This window comes from Cariama cristata, unplaced genomic scaffold (assembly GCF_000690535.1).
Source record: "Cariama cristata isolate BGI_N322 unplaced genomic scaffold, ASM69053v1 scaffold12732, whole genome shotgun sequence".
NCBI lineage: Eukaryota > Metazoa > Chordata > Aves > Cariamiformes > Cariamidae > Cariama > Cariama cristata.
In genome coordinates this window covers 1-17,525 of record NW_009605539.1, presented here as the reverse complement: position 1 = coordinate 17,525, position 17,525 = coordinate 1, and the positions used below count along the sequence as shown (strand labels likewise).

General features: G+C 38.0%; 1 protein-coding gene across 1 annotated transcript; it reads right to left on the bottom strand.

The window, feature by feature from the left end:
• Positions 1 to 259: 259 nt before the first annotated feature.
• LOC104158372 (protein phosphatase 1 regulatory subunit 21-like) lies at positions 260 to 14,734 on the bottom strand (the record flags this gene model as incomplete). Its single annotated transcript, XM_009696000.1, has 10 exons — positions 14,669 to 14,734; positions 14,091 to 14,237; positions 11,916 to 12,017; positions 11,048 to 11,212; positions 10,890 to 10,948; positions 8,419 to 8,513; positions 5,980 to 6,032; positions 3,663 to 3,812; positions 467 to 568; positions 260 to 348 (listed from the first exon to the last, which is right to left on the bottom strand). Coding segments are annotated over exons 2-10 (950 nt in total), but the record flags the coding sequence as incomplete, so codon positions are not given.
• Positions 14,735 to 17,525: the final 2,791 nt, after the last annotated feature.

The following is a 17,525-nucleotide window of genomic DNA, read 5'->3' as shown; positions in this document are numbered from 1 at the left end:
CATTAAAAGTCTGTGCAGCTTTCACTAAAGTCTCATCCACAAGGGAGGAAAAAAGGCTTTAAAATACATGGCGTTAGCTCTAATGCCCAGCTGAAAAAAATATGCATAACCTACAGGCTCAAAAACCAGCAGGCAAAAAAAAAGTTCTGCCTTCTAAGACACAGTGCTTTAAGGGCTGACGTAACATTCGAGTTGTAGATGTTGACAATGCTGTATGCCTGACACTTAGTGTCCCTTTAGTTTGATCTATCAAAAGTACCTTTTTAACTGATAAGGAAGGATCCTTCTTAAAAAGCGCAAGTAGGAAGCTAAATGTTCTGAGAAGGCCTTCAATTTCACAGCTGTTTCCTGGAAGGAAAAACAACACATAAGTATTTTTACAATACAGTTTTTTACAATAAAAACAATACATAAGTATTTTTGCTCTGTAAAAATCTTTTTCAATGTTAAAAATAAGAAAACTTACCAGGACTGTCACCGTATCTTCCGTAATACTCTCAAACAAGTGAAGCATTCCTTCCTCCAGAGGGCGAACGTATGAAGCATTTTCATGAAGATACTGCGAGAACTGAGTACAGAGAGATTTTAAAATGGTGCTTGCTGAAGGCTTTTGCAAGCTGTTTGAAGTTAACAATCGAACAGTCCACTTTAGCAGAGCACCTGTCATCTTAAATGATCCCCAGGACGTCAATAATAAGATATAACATTCAAGTGATGTACACCAACCTCTTCTACGGGACACACAAACACACACCTTGAGGGAAAGTGAGAAACAGTGAAGACTACAATGGAAGTCCGGGCAAAACCCCATCTAGAGCTTTATCACAGCACCCTATCTCATTTTAACTGCCATGCACAGCACACCAAACCCCTGCTTTTTAAGTTTAAACATTCTTGCATTCCTTGCTCAGCTCCAAATTTAGATCCATGCACCATTAAGCCACCAGAATAAACTATCCTACCTTCCTCCCAGCTCATTTGCCTCTCAGCCCTTGTCCTGTGCATCAGCACAAACATTTGCACAACTATGCTGTGTAAAACATTGAAGAACTAAACAGAGTGTAAACTGAGAGCAAGAGATACATTTTAATCTTTATCTGTATCCAGTCCAGTTTTCAACATGGGTCAAAGCACACTTATGCCAATGCAAAGGATGGAGCAGGAATTAATCAAAGGGAGAATTCAAACTTTCAAGAACTATGATAGGTTTGGGCAATTATGAAATTCCAGCCTCATAGCACTGCCTGACTTTGCCAAAAATTGCTCAAGTAAATTCTATAGCTAATTTCACCTTCAAAAAAAAGTATACCTGAGAACAAAGGTGTTTACTCTTACACACAATCAAAACACAGCAGTACTGTTCAACTTTCAATTTTGATACCACAGTATTGCAAAAAGCTTTTTCCACAGATTGGCACAGGTAGTCAAAAGTGATCTTGGTTTTTATTTTACCCCACAGAAAGATACCTTCACCTTTGATTATTTATACCACAGTAGTAGCTAAAGATCCCAGGCAAACAGGGTATGAGAAATTTTAATTATTTCTTGTATTATTACAGTGCAGTAACGTAGTGTTAACAAGAAAAGAGAGATGCCAAGCTCTCATTCATGCATGCACAAATCTGGATGGAATTAGGGAAAATTCCTAAACCTAAAGAGGAAGAAAGAACACATGCAGAATGCTCCTGACTTGTGTCGCAAGAGAGAGGACTGGAGTTATCTGGCACAATGCTGAAGACCCAGCAGAACCCAGCAATCCAATACTTAAAGAGAAAAGGAATACTTGAACCTGGAAGGGAATTGTCCACATCTACTTTGAGTGTTTGGTGGGGAAAATAGCTCGAAAGCGCCAGACAAGACCTGGAGTTGGGGAAAAATAAATCAGTGCAAGTGTGCTAAGCCACTACCTGACACTTGTCTCATTTTCTCTACCACATTAAAGGGAGGTTTTTGAACCACTCAGTGGAGGAACTAAGATCACACTGAGAACACTTGCCAAGCAAATAGGTAAATTAATCAAAAATACAGGAGCAACAGCAGCTTCCGTGAGTGACAAAAAGATGCTTCACCACTGGAAAATCACAGCAAAAGCCCTGAGAGGTAGCATGCACTGAGGCAATTAGGTCACGAATACACAACGGGATAGACTACAAGAGACATAATTATGAAAACAAACAAAGCCTGAACTACTGAATCTGAGTCAATTATCAGAAAAGGAGAATCAAATTACAGTTCTGATTAAGTTGCACGTTTCAGGGTATGAAAGCACTTCTCTGCTGAAAAACAACAAAGAAGTGTTAACTAGGACATTAAGAAAAAAAAAACGCGTGAGAAGTGATGTCTAAGAAACCTGATTTTATTCCCTTAGTGTAAACTGCAGTAGTGTCTGTAGAATCCAATCATCACACTGGGCCACATAAACAAGGAGACAGTTCCTGCCCCAGAGAATTTGGAAGATGACAAAGCCGCATAGTTTTCACAAGAAGGATATGCTATTTTGAGTACATTTGGTGGCAGGAGCAAGCAAACTTTGTTCTCAAACTAAGATCTATGCTGAATCTCTGTAAAAGTGTATTCTTGATTCATACAGTTGAAACAACTGAGAAGGTAAATCAGTGGTATTTCTCTAGTGGATAAACACCTCTGCAGGCATATTTGTTGCCAGTAAAGAGAGTAAAGGAGGTCTTCCCAAGAACAGGAAAGCTGTGTGATAGTTAACATTGCCACTACATGCATTGCAGCCATTTGATGAATGCACATCATGGTCCATCTCGGTAGCGTAAGTCTGAGCCCTACAAACTATTAAACTGAAATTATAGTCTGAATCAGAAAACATTGCCATCCAGTAACTTAAATGCACATAGGTCCACTTGCACTATGAAGTCAACCACTCTGATGTTAAAGCAATTTTATCCCAAAGCATACATATATGCATTGCCCCACAAATCCTTGTGCACAAAGTTCTTTTCCATGCTTCATGGCATAGAAAGTCAAAAGATGCAGCTTTACAGCTCTGAATGATATTCTCAGAAAAGTCTTCCCATGGAGTTGCACAGAAAGAAACAGGTCAGGTTTCTTGTAATAATTTCAACACACTTTACAGACCTGAAGCTTCAGAACACTTAACAAAAAAGGTCTTTACACAAATAGCCCAAAATAAAATTATAAAGTTGGTTTTTGACAAGAGAAGAGAGTTCAAGTTCTCACCTTCATAGATCTACCTTACATCCAGTTTATTTCACATGACAGTTAAACACTTTAAACACAAGACCTTCTGTCTCGACATCTCCCATACCCCAGTGCATTAACTAAGACAAGCATTTATTTACCAGTGCAATATTTGTGTATTATTTTAAAATAAGTCAGACAAACTTTTGACAAATGCACTTTCATTTAGCACTTAAAAATCAAAGCCTTGCTTTGACTATCATATTGCTCTTGTAGCAGAGGCACGGGGGAGAAGAATTCTCTGCAGCTACACCTTCGCCCACATTCAGAGAATTCCCCCAATAGAAAAGACTTCTCATGCAGGAGAGGCTGCCTCTCAGGAACACATTCACAGCATTCCAGTCAAGGTGGCAGAAGTTTGCATGACTAAGATTATTCACTCATAAAAGTCTACATAATTGATTATACTCATAGCTGAAATCTGTAAGCTTTACCTTCTGATTTAACGGTGATATAGCGTCTGTTGCAGAATCAATGGGAAAGATCTGTACCTTCTGCTCAGTGTATGTGTGGAAGTTCAAAAGAGCTGTTACAAGTTCTTGAACAAAAGCCAGTGCCTGGCCTGCAAGGTCTCTCAACTTCAGCTGTAAAGACAGTTGTAAAATGATTATATTTGACATGTACCTATTTAAATGTGAAAAAAATTCTAGAGTTGCATATAAAAAATTGCTATCAATGATTTCTTTATTGTTACTAGTTCAGCCTGAAATACATAGCAGCAATTATCTTTAACTTCATTTTTAAAGTTTATTCATGAACTACAATGCCACGCAGAAGCGTGTGTTTTTCTATGACAACAAAGTACATTTGTATTTCATACAACAGGTGATGCATTTCTCAAATGACAGGCCACAAGAACACTTAGAGGTTAGTTCAATTTCAGAGACCATCTTTGAAATTAAGACTTCTAAAGACCAATAGCCTAATCACTGACAACAGCTCAGTTCTTTCAGTGTGATGATAGTGAGAAATTTGTAGCACCTGGTTGTAAGGAAACCTAACTTTAAGTAATAAGAACCAATGAGGTTTTCTCCCAGAATAAAAGGTGTCTGCTTCTCTAACCAGTAACACTCAATTCTTATTTTCGCACCTGGACAGAACTGAGCTGCTGCTCATGAATAAGGCTGTTCCGTAGCTGTAGTGCAGTAGGAAGGTATCCAAGAATGAATCCAAAATGGAACATTCAGAAAAAGGCAACAAAGAAGAAAACCACACTCTGTTGTGATTTATGGAGGAGAGAATAAGGTTAAAGTGACATTTTCAGCCAAGAATGACTCATCCTTCAGAGATGTATTCCTAAGGCTTCAACAAAGCGTTAAATCAAGTGTACCTTGATTATGGATCAGGGATGGTGGTAAGTAATCAATGCAGTCATTATACTTGGTTTGTGTACATTAATTCACTATGCAAGGAAGGAAACCAGACAATATTACTGTTTTGCTGTCCTTTACACTGCAGCCTGTGCTAATACACAAGCACTTTGTCTCCACTGGCAAAGCCAGTCATAAAAATCTGTCCTGGAACATTTTCAAGACTGCAGATCTTGAAGCAGAAATTCTTAAAAATTTTCTTCAAAAGTGCTAGCAGAAATTCTTAAAAGGAGAAACCTCTCCACACAGTTATTCAGATTGTTCTTAGAACTCGGCAACAGGTTGATTTAAGGCTACTTCCACCACAAAACTGGACAGCAAGTCACCTTTCTCACAGCAGACATTAGGAACAAGGTCTCTTTATAGGCACTTCTGAAGAAAGGAGAAAGCAGCCACTTGAAATCTTTCTTCGGTGGCATCTGAATGCACTAACTTGAAGGTTTGAGACATATCATACAAGCAAAGGGAAAAAACACTGAGCACTGTGGAGCCCATCCTCAGTGGTAGCAAAACAGGAAAATTTTGACTGCATCAAATTATTGCTTTTTGCAGTAGTAAATCAGATAATGTATTTAGCTATTCACAGAAAACTAATGCTTATTTTTGAATACTGAGTAAACCATATTCCCAAGGTAATTGATGAAATTACAGTAATGAACAGAAATTGTTTCTTTTTTAAAATAATATTTAAATTAATAAGAGTGATTTGGCTGCAAGTAAGAGGTATTTTGGCAAGAAGTATCCCACAAAATGTAAATGAACCATGCATAGTTCTCAAAGATACATGATTTATTCCTTAAAAGGATTATGACTAGTGGCAAGTAATATTAACTAATATAGTATTCTAGTGTACACACCAATGTATAGTTTACAAAGGCAAACATTCTTTGGGGCTCAAGTAAGTGACTGAAGAAGCTCAGTTTGAGGGAAAAGGAATTTAAGATATCAAAACTACCTTTTTTCAACAAAAAGCTTAAGAAATCTAAACTAATGTAGTTTTAACCAATTTTAAAAATTAAATGTTCAAGTTCTAACTTACTGCAGTTTGGCATAAGAAAAGAATATTTCATATAACTGTACTTTTTTCCATTCTTTTTAGAAAGGCATGCCTGAGTTAATACCTACAGTGATCATCAGCCAGTAGTCAACAGATTAGCTCTAGTGAAGCAAGGCAAGCAGACAACCTGACTCCTCAATATAAGAGCAGTATAGACTACCTTTGGAAAAGCGCAGAGGCTCTGTGGACAGGAATTCCCTTGGAATATGATGCTGGTAGTAAGATAGGCTATCTTGTGCCATTTCAGGGCACTAAAATGACTTTTTATTCAGTATCTGTGTAGAAAGTTGCATCTTTACATATGAAGCCACAAAAGGCACTTACCTGATATCTTCTGTTGTGTAATGGTACATTCAGGGCATTGTATCGATTAGATCCTACAGGACAAAAATTGAGTTATATGCACCTATTGAATGTGGTTGTTTTCTTGTTTGGGGCAGGGGGGGAGGTTGTTGCTTTTTGTTTTTTTAAGAGACACATTGGTAAATAGTGATTTTTTTTTTTTCAATACAAAATTTCATTGCAGTAATATTAGAGTTCATGTAACTAATATTAACTAAAAAGATACAAACAATTGGCTTCAATAAAGTAGGCCTAAACATCCTCACTTAAGAACTGTTACTGTGACTAGTTCGAAAGAAAGCACTTCTATATTTGCCTCAGATTCTAAGTCAAATTTAACCATCTGAACACCCTGAATTTGATAGGTAAGATCAGAATCCTCTTGCCCAAAAGAACAGTATTCATCATTAACACAAGTGAAAACCATCTTTTTTTTTAAAGTTTTAAAGAATTCAAGATGATCTTCAAATTTCAATCCCATTCTGGGGACTGTCAAGTAAGATGAATGTATTTTTTAATGGTCTGCACATTTAAAAAAAAAGCTCCTGTAAATGCTTGATTTGTTGATAATTTAGAATAAGATGTACTCTTCAGGTATTTCAGCATCCTGTTCTGGTTACAGAGCAACCAGAATGATTATTCAATTACAAGCGAGCACAATTTTTGAAGAGGTAGAAGGATATTTGTACCTAGAGAACAACTTACAAAGTCTTATGGATTTAAAAGGGATCACATCCATCCTCAATTAAACAGAATACTAACCACTAAAATTTGCACACAAAGGAAATTTACAGCTTCTTATTCCTTTTGTGTCTTTCACATTCTGCAATTAACACATGGGAAGAGGTAGTTGTATTCAGAACAAAAAAACTATCCAAAATTACTGAATCCCACTAGTAAGTACATGCTTCAGAAAACTTTCTTATCTTTCTACACTCAAAATCATGCTCAGCAGTCAATAAATCATTTGATTGTTACTGAAACTGAAGCCAGCTGCTAGTTACACTTAAAACCAACTACAGAGCCTATAGCAAGACAGTTGGAATCCATAGCAAACATTTCCTGACTTTCTCTTTCTCCTATCACTAAAGATCTGTCTGCTATTTGCAGTGTTTTCTCCACAAGCAAAAATACTACGCTATGGTAGCTGACTAGGCAGATAAATTATTTGCATCAAAGTTCTCACTACAATGACAACCACCTGTAAAAAAGAAAAATCAGCTAAAGCCAGAGAAATAGAAATATGCAGCAGGTGCCAGACAAAGTGATCTTTGTGAACAAGTGAAAAGGGTGTCAACTCAAGTCACCAACACCTAAGCATAACATGCTGTACGGGAGTCAACATTTCCTAAAGAGAAGATGACCTGGTGTTTCCAAGCCAAGGCTCACTGGATTGCCAACCCAGTGGAGAACTTGGAAGGCTCACCTCTGCAGCACCCACCAGATCAGCTTTTAGAGAACCTAAGGCTATTCAAAACACTGTCATCAAGTTTTAAACTGAATGAAAGACGCAAAGGCTACCAATAAAACCTACCAGAAATTCAACAGCCTGTTTCACTTCCCTGCTCCTTCTCCACTACTTTCAGCTTTTTCACTAATCCAGGTCCTCCCAGTCTCACTGCCAGAAGAGCGCAGACTGTTGCCTGCCCAAGTACAACCTTGTGTTCAAGCTATTCACAAAAGCACCCAGTACACAGCACTGATCTGGCACGTACTAATTGATTCTTGTACCAAAGTAAGGAGTGCTCAGCCTTTGCCTAACTTCACGGTAACCTCTGTGCTTCAGTTTATCTAGTAGCAGTTGGAAAGGAAGAAGAAAAAAAAAAGGTTGCTTCAGGTAAAAGTCCCCAAATCCAAAGAGGTTTTTCCCCCTGAAGAGATGAACGAGCCTGAGACAAACCACAGATAAGAACTAGTCTGTCAGGTGTCTCATCTCTGATCAGAAAACACCCAGACTTCCTACTAAGTGTGGGCCATTATTGATGCCATGCCTCATTATGTCAACATCTCCGCAGCCACTAGTTTATCCCCATCTTAACTTATGGTAACTCTTGAATATACCCTGCCAAAAATACTACTAAGGTTAGTTACTAAAGAAATCTTTGTGGACAAAGCAGTCTTTCCTTCATCTTTCACAATATTCTGTCAACGCTAAGCAAGACAAGTAGCAAATTACTTAAAAGCCTCCAAAAGTCTTAGTTTTCATTAGAGATATTTATATATAAATATAAAAAGTTTATATTTTAAGATCACTAAGCAAGATTATGATGAGTATTATGAATACTTATTACAATTACCTCCAAGCGTCTGTTCAGATGTCTAACATTTCTTACAGCTAATATATTTTAATTCATAAAGAATACTTCCCTCCAGATGGATACCCAAAGTTAAACAAGAAACCCAGACCAAGACAATACATACTTGTGTCATTAAAAGGTACTTTTTCATTGATTATGCACAGAGATTCTTCCAGTCTACTGCCCAAAGCTGCTTGAAGATTCTTTAACTGTTGCTGGCTAAATAACGAAAAGACAAACGAAAAACCACACATACACACATTGTAAACCTTTAAAATTCAATCTGTCACTAACACCGTAGCACATCATAAGCATCACTTGAGCATACAGGTATCTGTCTCTTTAGAAGTTATAGAGAAATAACACAGTAGGAATAATTTTTCCTCCTTTATGTTATATTTAATATATGACATTGGATTTGTTAGGGATTAAAATACAGAGAAAGATGCAATAAATTGTTGTGAATTCTAAGTTCCATTCTTGAGAAGCTCAACTTATTTCAGAGTTAACCTTTACATTATTTTCCAATTCTGCAATTATTGTATAAGCTATACGAAGGTATTCTTTTGAACGGGAATGCAAAAGGGCATTTAAATTAGTTACTATATATCCGATATGGCATTCCAATATGCAAGGAGTGAGTTGTTGATAATTCAGTTAACTATGTCACATCCCTAGTAGAAATACCTCACAAGCTTTTCAAAGCCCCATATTTAAATACTGCTATGATATGGCCCATTCCCACAAGACTTGGCAATTGTGTTTCTGATGCATTCTCAAGTGATTTTTCCCTAGATCTGCTTCACTTCCATTTGATTGTGTATATAGATGTGAAACTAAGTTATTGAGATTACTAATATCATTAGTGTAGGTTCTTGAGATGAACAGTAACATATTCCAGCATTATATACATATATCAACAAAGATTACTGCATATTGATTCAGACCAAATTCCACACCTTACCTAACTTAGGCCCCCAAATTCTTCACTGTTTTGCTTCCCATTTGACATTTAGAACTCCTGCACATATAGTGGAGGGTGGAGGGAAGGTGTCAAAGTGACAGGTTTGGTTTTTTTTTTTTTTTACAAAAAAATTTGATACATGGAAATTTATCAGGACTAACAAGGAAAAAGAATCCAAAAGTAGACAAACAAGATATGAAGAAATGGGCCAATAAGTAGCTCAAGCACATTAACAAACATTTTTCTTCAAGAGCAGATCCAAAATTGCATAAAAACTGTACAGCATGAATTGCAGTAGCATTGGGCATGATAGAAAATAAACTCAAACTGCAAAGGTACAGATGTTTCCTTTTTGTACTATGAAGGAATGGCAAACAAGTAGTTTGATATGTTTTGTTTTACATTCTGCCCTTTAACTTTCAAGGCATGCAGGCTGTCAAGTCTCATAACCCCCTGGCTTTCCTGAATCAAGTGTGGGTGTCAGGGGCAAATGGATCCCTTCCCCTGACAGAGTGGGGAAAACAGAAGAGCAGTACTCTCAAAGACACCTTCTGTCCTCTATTCATTAGATACTGATTTCAGTGTTTAAAATAAGGAAGTGTCAGGCTTTTTTTTTTTAAAAAGCATCCTTTCTTAAATGGTAAAGACAATTTCTTACAATGACATTAATTACCCAGTCATCATAGAACATGACAGACAAGCTCTGAACTGAATAGTAGTAGATTAAGACTACACTGTTTTTCAAACACCACAAAAAAGCAACAGCAGCAAAACACAGCTTTCATCCTCTTTTGCAAGTCATCCTTAGTGAAACCCTGACCTGTGTTAGAGGAGAGTTATTGGAATTCAAGTATCTTTGCATCTATCAAAATAAAATACACGCTTCAAGGTTACCATATGAAAGAAGGAACTCTTCATCTGATAATTCACTATGCATTTTATCCATTACATTAAAGATCTATACTACACATATACCTTTAAAAAATGCACCTTAATAATCAACTTCAGAGAAGTGCACCCTAACTCGATTTGGCCCACAGTCCTCAACTTTCCCCATTTTCTACAACTGGTCTTCAAGACAGTGAAGGTACTCCGAAAGTAACAATACAATCCTTCAAGAAAAACTTTCAAATACTCTAGCTGAGCGTGTTATACCTGAAGCAAAAGTTGTTCAAGCAGCTTTTGGGGTGGAGGGGTTTTTTTGAAACTCTTTTCAGTCGGTTGTCTCAGCATACCTTACCCAAGCTTTGTTTTTAGAAGCAGTTTGTAAGAACCCACATATCTTTGTTTCGTACAAGTTCAGTAGTTTCTTTACTTTTTATAGCATTCCAATACAAATAAATTCTTTAAGCTTTCATCAACTTCACATCTACTTAAAATAGCTTGGCGACAAAACTGCTCTTACAGAAAGCTGAATCTGTGGAATTGATTGTCTAGTTACATACTCAGCAGAAAGAAAAAGGGTCTGACCTACGCAGTTTTGATGTTAATGTGCTGTTGCCCAGTATTTTGAGTTTTAACAAAGTCTTTTTTTTTTTTAAGGTATTATTCTCTAAAAAGAATCCAGTTAATCTTTTGCAGCAGTTATTTCTTTAAATCAATTTTTCATTATATTAAATAAAAACACTTACCATTCTTCGGTTCGAAGCCTACAGTCCTTAGCTTCTCTTTCTAGTGTCTGAGACTTGATCTTTATGCAAGAAGATAATCTCACAATGTAAATACTGACACAGCAAGACATTTCATTTCAAAACTTTTCAAACTTGTGAAGAAGAGAAAAACTCCTTACTTCTAATTTGGCTTTATCATTCTGCAGCTTTTCTATGGTATCCGTGTATTTCCTCGTTAAACTGTCCACCACAGCTTGGTGCTGGGCAGCATCAGTTTCCAAAACCTCAAGTCTAGTTCTCAGCTCCGCTTCTAAACGTTTGTGCTGCTCATCTGCTTCAAAGAACTAAAAGAAGAAAAGCAGAGCTTACACTAAAGATTCGTTTTACTATGGAATTTAGCCCTATGAGTTACACCAATTTAATTAGCCGTTCCAGGTTAATAACAAGTACTAGCTCTCAGACAGACAGAAATTTTATAATGATATTTACACAGAAAAGATTCAGGAACAAAGTACTTTGTGTTTATAAAAGTTTTGTAGTACCAAGCATTCCTTAAGTGTATTGCCAATTAATAGCAGACATAAAACTTGAGCTGTAAGGTTTTTCTTGAGTTTTCTAAACCAAAGTGAAATGCATTTCATTTCAGTAAATTAATTCCTGACTTAATCATGGCAACTTGCAGAAAAAATTGTAAGCTTTAAGGAAATTCTGAAACAATTAGTGAAATAAAAAGAAGTTTCCACCCAGTACCAACTATATGGCTATCTTCAGTAGAGTAGCTAAGTGTAACCAAAAATTAAAAAACTAAATTAGAAAACAGGTATTATGTGAGTTATTCCACATCCTGTTTTAAGAATCTGAAGTCTAAATACTTTCTCATTTGCCCAGTGAACATCTTTATAAACAAGCTATCCGATCTAATCTACTGTTGTGCATAAAACTAAGCTTCTAAACCCACTAGTTTTCAGATGGTATTTTATTTTCCTCTCCCTTCGTTCGTGTGACCAGTTTTCTGAACTAAAAAGAAAGGCTAAAAGTTTCACTCACAAGTATATGTAGTCGTTCATTCTCTTCTATTTTCTTCTGAAGGTCTTCATTGAAGACACTTTTCTGCTCTTGACTCAACTGAGATAAGGATTCTGCACTTTTCTAAAAGAAAGAAAATGCGTTCATTATCTCCAAGTCTCCCAAAGCCCATCCCCAAGTACATGAAAACACTTCCCACTGCTAATTCCCAGAGGCACACAAGTATATATCTTACTTACATTGATTAATATATCAAAAGGTACCCATGTTGCACACAGCATGAGCCTAAAAGCAGCACTTTTTCCTTCACACTGTTGTTACTGTATAGTGGTAGAATGCTAACTCGATATGGACTCAAAAAGGCCTTCACTCAGGCATCACATTCACACACACATGAAATCGCTTGTATGGGCAGATGCCCATCTGACATCATTTGAATCTTGCATGATTGTTTGCAGTCACTAATAGGAAACCCTATGCACAAAGGCTTATTTGGTTTGGTAGCTGTGTGTAAGGCACATCTACCCTCACCAAGTGTCCAGGCGTAAGCTGGTCTGGTCTCAGCAGGGACCAGCAATAATCACTGAAACCGCACTATCCCACAGCAGGCTGTAGCACTGGAAGATACAGGGCTTGCACTGCACTCCAACTGCCTGGAGAAGAGAGACATCTCTCTGCCAACTGTTTCCTCACTTTTCAGCCATTTCATCCGAAAGACTCAGAGATCACCACACTGCTTCTCTGCTCTACCACACTGCTGGACAAAGGTAGTACCATCACCAAACAAAAGGGAGATTGTTTACATTTAAACTTAACACTGAACTTGGAAGTGCTTGGGACAGCTAAGCCACCCCTGCATTTGATGTTAATCTATGAACTACAACACCTGAGATATGAGCATATATTCTCCTCCTTCTAAAAGGATTGCAGTCTGACAGATCATCTTTCCGAATCTTGAACAGTTTTAGATGCTATTTACGTGGTCTCCCAATGGCAAGTCTCTGAAGTAAGGGTGACAGAGAATTTAGCGGAGGTGTGTTCAATACAATGTATGTACTCAGTGAGGCCCTACAGATAAAACTAAAGGGAACACATTTAAAGGGTAGTACAAACACTTAAAAAAAATACAAAACTGTGCATTCTGCCAGCTGAACAGGAAAGAAAGTCAGTGGCAATGGTTTGCAAAGCTACTCAAGCCAGGCTGAGGTGCTTAAAAATTTGGAAGCATGTCTAGTGAAGCGGTAAGTTACGTAACATGAAATAAAAGAACAGAAGGGCCAAAGTGCATTTTGAAGAACAATCTACTATGGCTCATGAATAATGTAAGTCAAGGTCCTATTCTTGTCAAGGAACTGGATAGCAAAAAAAAAAAAAATAATGCACAAGAGTTTAGGGAAAAAGCAAGGAAGATTATTGTATTGTTAATCAGTTGAATGATTTCTTTAATGTCAGTCTTGATAGGTACAGCATTTGGGGAGCCAATTAAAAAAGAAAAATTGACAGTAATTAAGAGGGGTTTCCTCATAAGAGGAAGGCAGCAAAGGATGCTTGAGAATTATTTAAGTCCAGACACACCACCCCTGGAATTCTGATGTTACCTACAGAAGACATGGCTGATCTCAGACAGAACATCGTATAACTAGGTTTATTCAGTAAGCATTTTGGCAGAGAAAGACCGCAGTACTGAAATCATTCTGCCGTTTTGAAATAACATAAGAAATGCTAGCTAAAAATTTAGAGTTCAAAGCATTTGGCAAGATTCACATAAGAGCCGACTAGAAAAGCTACAATCATAGGCTGAAGAGTTAACCATCGACATCTAAATTACAAAGCAAGGAGATGGGGATAGGAAATGAGCGGTGATCAGTTTTCTTCAAAGCAGCAGATTAATCACAGAGCTCCAAGATCTTTCCCAGCTGTTAGAACACTTAATAAATATCTGGAAAGGGAAACAGCAATTCAGTATCAGTTAGCTGACACACGAGAAAGAAGAGTACAGAACTACTTAGCATATAATATATGTACCAATACCTGTTTTGTGGCTATTTTCACTAACATCAGTTAATAACACAAGTTCTGACAAAAACATCCAGCTCAACCCTTGACACAAAGTAACTACTGCTAGGAATCGGGATAAGACATTGACAGGTGAGGAGCAGATATCTGCTAAGTAACTTTTTTCCCTTTAGCACATACCTTGTTTTTCTTGCCCCTAGCTTCACTTAATGCAAGTTCATCTTGAAGTAACTCCACCCGCTTGGCAAGTTGCTGATTTCGAAAGGTCAAGCTGTCCATTTCTTGTTGCAGTTTTCTCAGCGATTGATCCTTCATCTTCAGTTGCTCCTGAATGACCAAAAAGTTTAATTTTAAAACTTTTAATTTTTTCTTATTAAAAGCGTGTTTTAAAATTAAGTATCACATTTTAAAAAAAGAACATGTTAAAAAATTGCTTTCTTCACTATTTTAACACTGAAGAGGCAAAAAGTACTGCTTTTAAACTAGAAAACACATTTTACTTCCTTGAGCTGCCTACAGATCACACTCCAGTAGGTACTTCATTCTATAAGCTAATCAAGAAGGAACCTTCCACTTTTACACAGTCGGCATCTACAGAGAACAATGAAGACTTGCAGAACAGAAATTCTGTTACTAAATCAAGTTCTTTCTTTATTCAATTACAGTACTTTGAGTAAAAAACATTCCCAGTTACCCTTCCCATTTACCTATTTTTTCACAGTTTAATACATCTGACATGAGCAGTTTTTAGAGATTACCTTCAGAGAAGCAGAGTTTGCTTGCTCGTCTACAACCCCTTTTTTCAGCACTTGGTTCTGAGCTCGAAGCTGGAAAACAAGAGATGCCAGTAACTATGCAAGACCAAGGAATAAATAAAAGCCATTCATTAGAATATGCATAAAGCATCATACTCTCTCATGAGCGCACCAGCTGTGCACACTTTTTAAAGTATTCTGTTCAGGCAGACAGTAGTGGTATCACGTTGAAAGAAGTATCCTGAATTGCCAAGGAACAAGAAGTTACTTTATCGTCTGAATATTTTGGTCAACTAGAACATAGTTCTTACTCAATAAATATCTTGGAAGACTAGTTACTTAAACATAGTTAAGGTTTAAAGAACAGCGAATAGATACGGAAAAGTTGCAACTTCTTCCTTGTCAAATCAAGTTCTTGCTCATATTCAGTGCTATTTCTGTCTCTCCCCTCTTATCCCCAGAACTGTTTATGACTGGATCTAGAACATAAGCAGGGCTCACAGAGTCAAAATCTGTATCAGTTCAAAAAGAGCTTAACTATACTCTAATGCAAAAATACTGATTACCAGTAGCAGCAGATAATCCAGAGAGAACAGCTTGACAAACACTTCAGGAAAATGGATAAAAAGCATAGAAGAAAGAGCCCTCCAAGGCTTACTTATATCATTCACAAATCTGAGCTAAAAATTACTGTGGTGAAAAGCACTACTCAAGAAGTCTATTTCCCAGTCGCTTCACAGAGTACCTCTACCCTGCAGCAATGAGGATACCGACAGTTCCATCTTCCCATTCCTTGATAATTGCTTGAATCCTGGTTTCTTCAATGGCAGTTTGTATTCATTTGACATGTTTGAGTCCAGCTGCTCCAGATATAAATTAAAAGGGTTTGTATAGTGTTTGGGAACACCCCTGGCAGCTACATTAAAGGCAAGATTCAATGTAAAACAGCAATGGCTAATCTTTTCAGTCTGATGACTGAATATATTTGAAAGGTCAAAAGTCAGTTGACATTGCTAAGCACAGGCTTTTGCCCTGCAGTATTCCCGCTGTGCTGCTCAGGCATCACAAAGGCAAGAGAAGAAACTTGCAAGAGCACCACAGAAAGACTTCCAAGCACACGGTTTCCCTAGCAAGAAAGAGCAGTGCAGTAGTTTTCTATGCCTTTTTTTCTGCCATGGCTACTACTGCAGGAACACGTCAGGGGCAGTGAATGAACCAGCTCAATCGTGCTGCATTGAGACACCCAAGCTGAAGTGTGATCCACCAAAGGCTGTCACAAGTCAAAAGAGTCTTTTGACTACTACTTCCATCAAGGTTGTGCAAGAGAGCCAGAAGCTGCAACTTGAGAGGAAGAAGAGACTCTGAAAACACAGATCCTTCTTCTGGACTGCTCTGTGAACTGAGAGGGAGAACAATCCTTTGGCAGGTACTTCCCTTGGCACTCCTTGAGTCTGTCAAGCTCCTGTCAACCTCTCTCCTTGGCTTCCACAACACAATTCAGTGAACAGGCAAACAGCTTCCCAGGGCTACTCTCTGTTTCCACCCACGTGCAATAAACAGTCAACTGATCACTTGCACAAAAAGGAGAATTATCTGCAAAGGGGATCCCACAATGCCCTGGAATTGTTGCACAAGAAGTGGGATGAGACCACAAAATAGTTCCCTCAAAGAACCAATGAAACATCACAGGCTGAAAGCTGCAAGATGCAAGTTCAAAGAAAGCTTTTGGACACCATCATTACTAAAAGAAAGAGGATCCAGCAGCTGGAACTTTTAGAAGCTAGAGTCAAAAGTCCACATTTCAGGTTCATTTGGGAATCATGCCACAAAGTCCCTCAATTACCTTATCCTGAGCTATTTTTAAACTCCAAGTTACAACACAGCCACTGTAGAAAGCAACAAGAAATATGAAGTCTGTGACCAACAAAGCCTCAAAGGGAATTCATTTTTCTTAAAATGATTTAGTGAAAGCATTAAAAAAAAAAAAACCTATCTGAACAACTTAGATTCTGTATTTTTTTTTAATAGCAGTTCCAAGGAGAATAGTATTTAAAGATGTATCATTCTATAATCTAGGGAAAGGTATCAAATGCAGTCAAGTGCCTTGTGCCAAACACTCTGACGCTGGGCTACAGAAAACCAAAGTGCTGGCTTTCTTTCCCAAGGCTGTTGAAGAACTATGCCATTCAAGACCAATGGTCTCCTCTTCCTTTCAGTGAGGAAACAAGAATGAGGAGTTCTGTATTAAGCAAGTCTCCGCCATTTAAGAAATTATCTCAAGCACTTTGGAAAGGAAAGGCATTCTCTGCTATGGGACAGAAGCCTTTGCAAATACTCCGTTAAGCAGCACCAGAAACGGGAAGCAAAGTCACCTAGGGCTGCAGCAGAAGAATGCTAACAGACATGAGGTAAGTGTGGCATCAAGTGTCCTCACTTCCAAGACACTGTAACACCGCTGCAAGCACTACCAACACCACTGAACTCCCACATCCACCAGTGAAAGCAAACTCGGAGTCTATGGATAAGATACAAGACCAAGACCTCAATAAATGTTCACACCCAAAATGATAACTAAGCTTCATGCCTGACTGCGAAGTGGAGAAGAAGGGAAAGCACTGCTAGTTTCACTTCCCTGGTGTAGCTGAACCCTTTACTTGTCCTACTAGATGCTTTGCAGACAAGGCCACTTTCTCCCCCAGCCAGCACTCGGCAACACTGCCTTCCCGCAGCACCTGCGAACTCGCACCTCCCCTGCCCGCCCAAGTCTGCCTTCACCTCATCCTCAAGAAGGGGCAACTCTTGGGCCTCAACCACTTCACGCTGTCACAAAAGTCAGCGTCTCGGTCCCGACCAGTCCCCC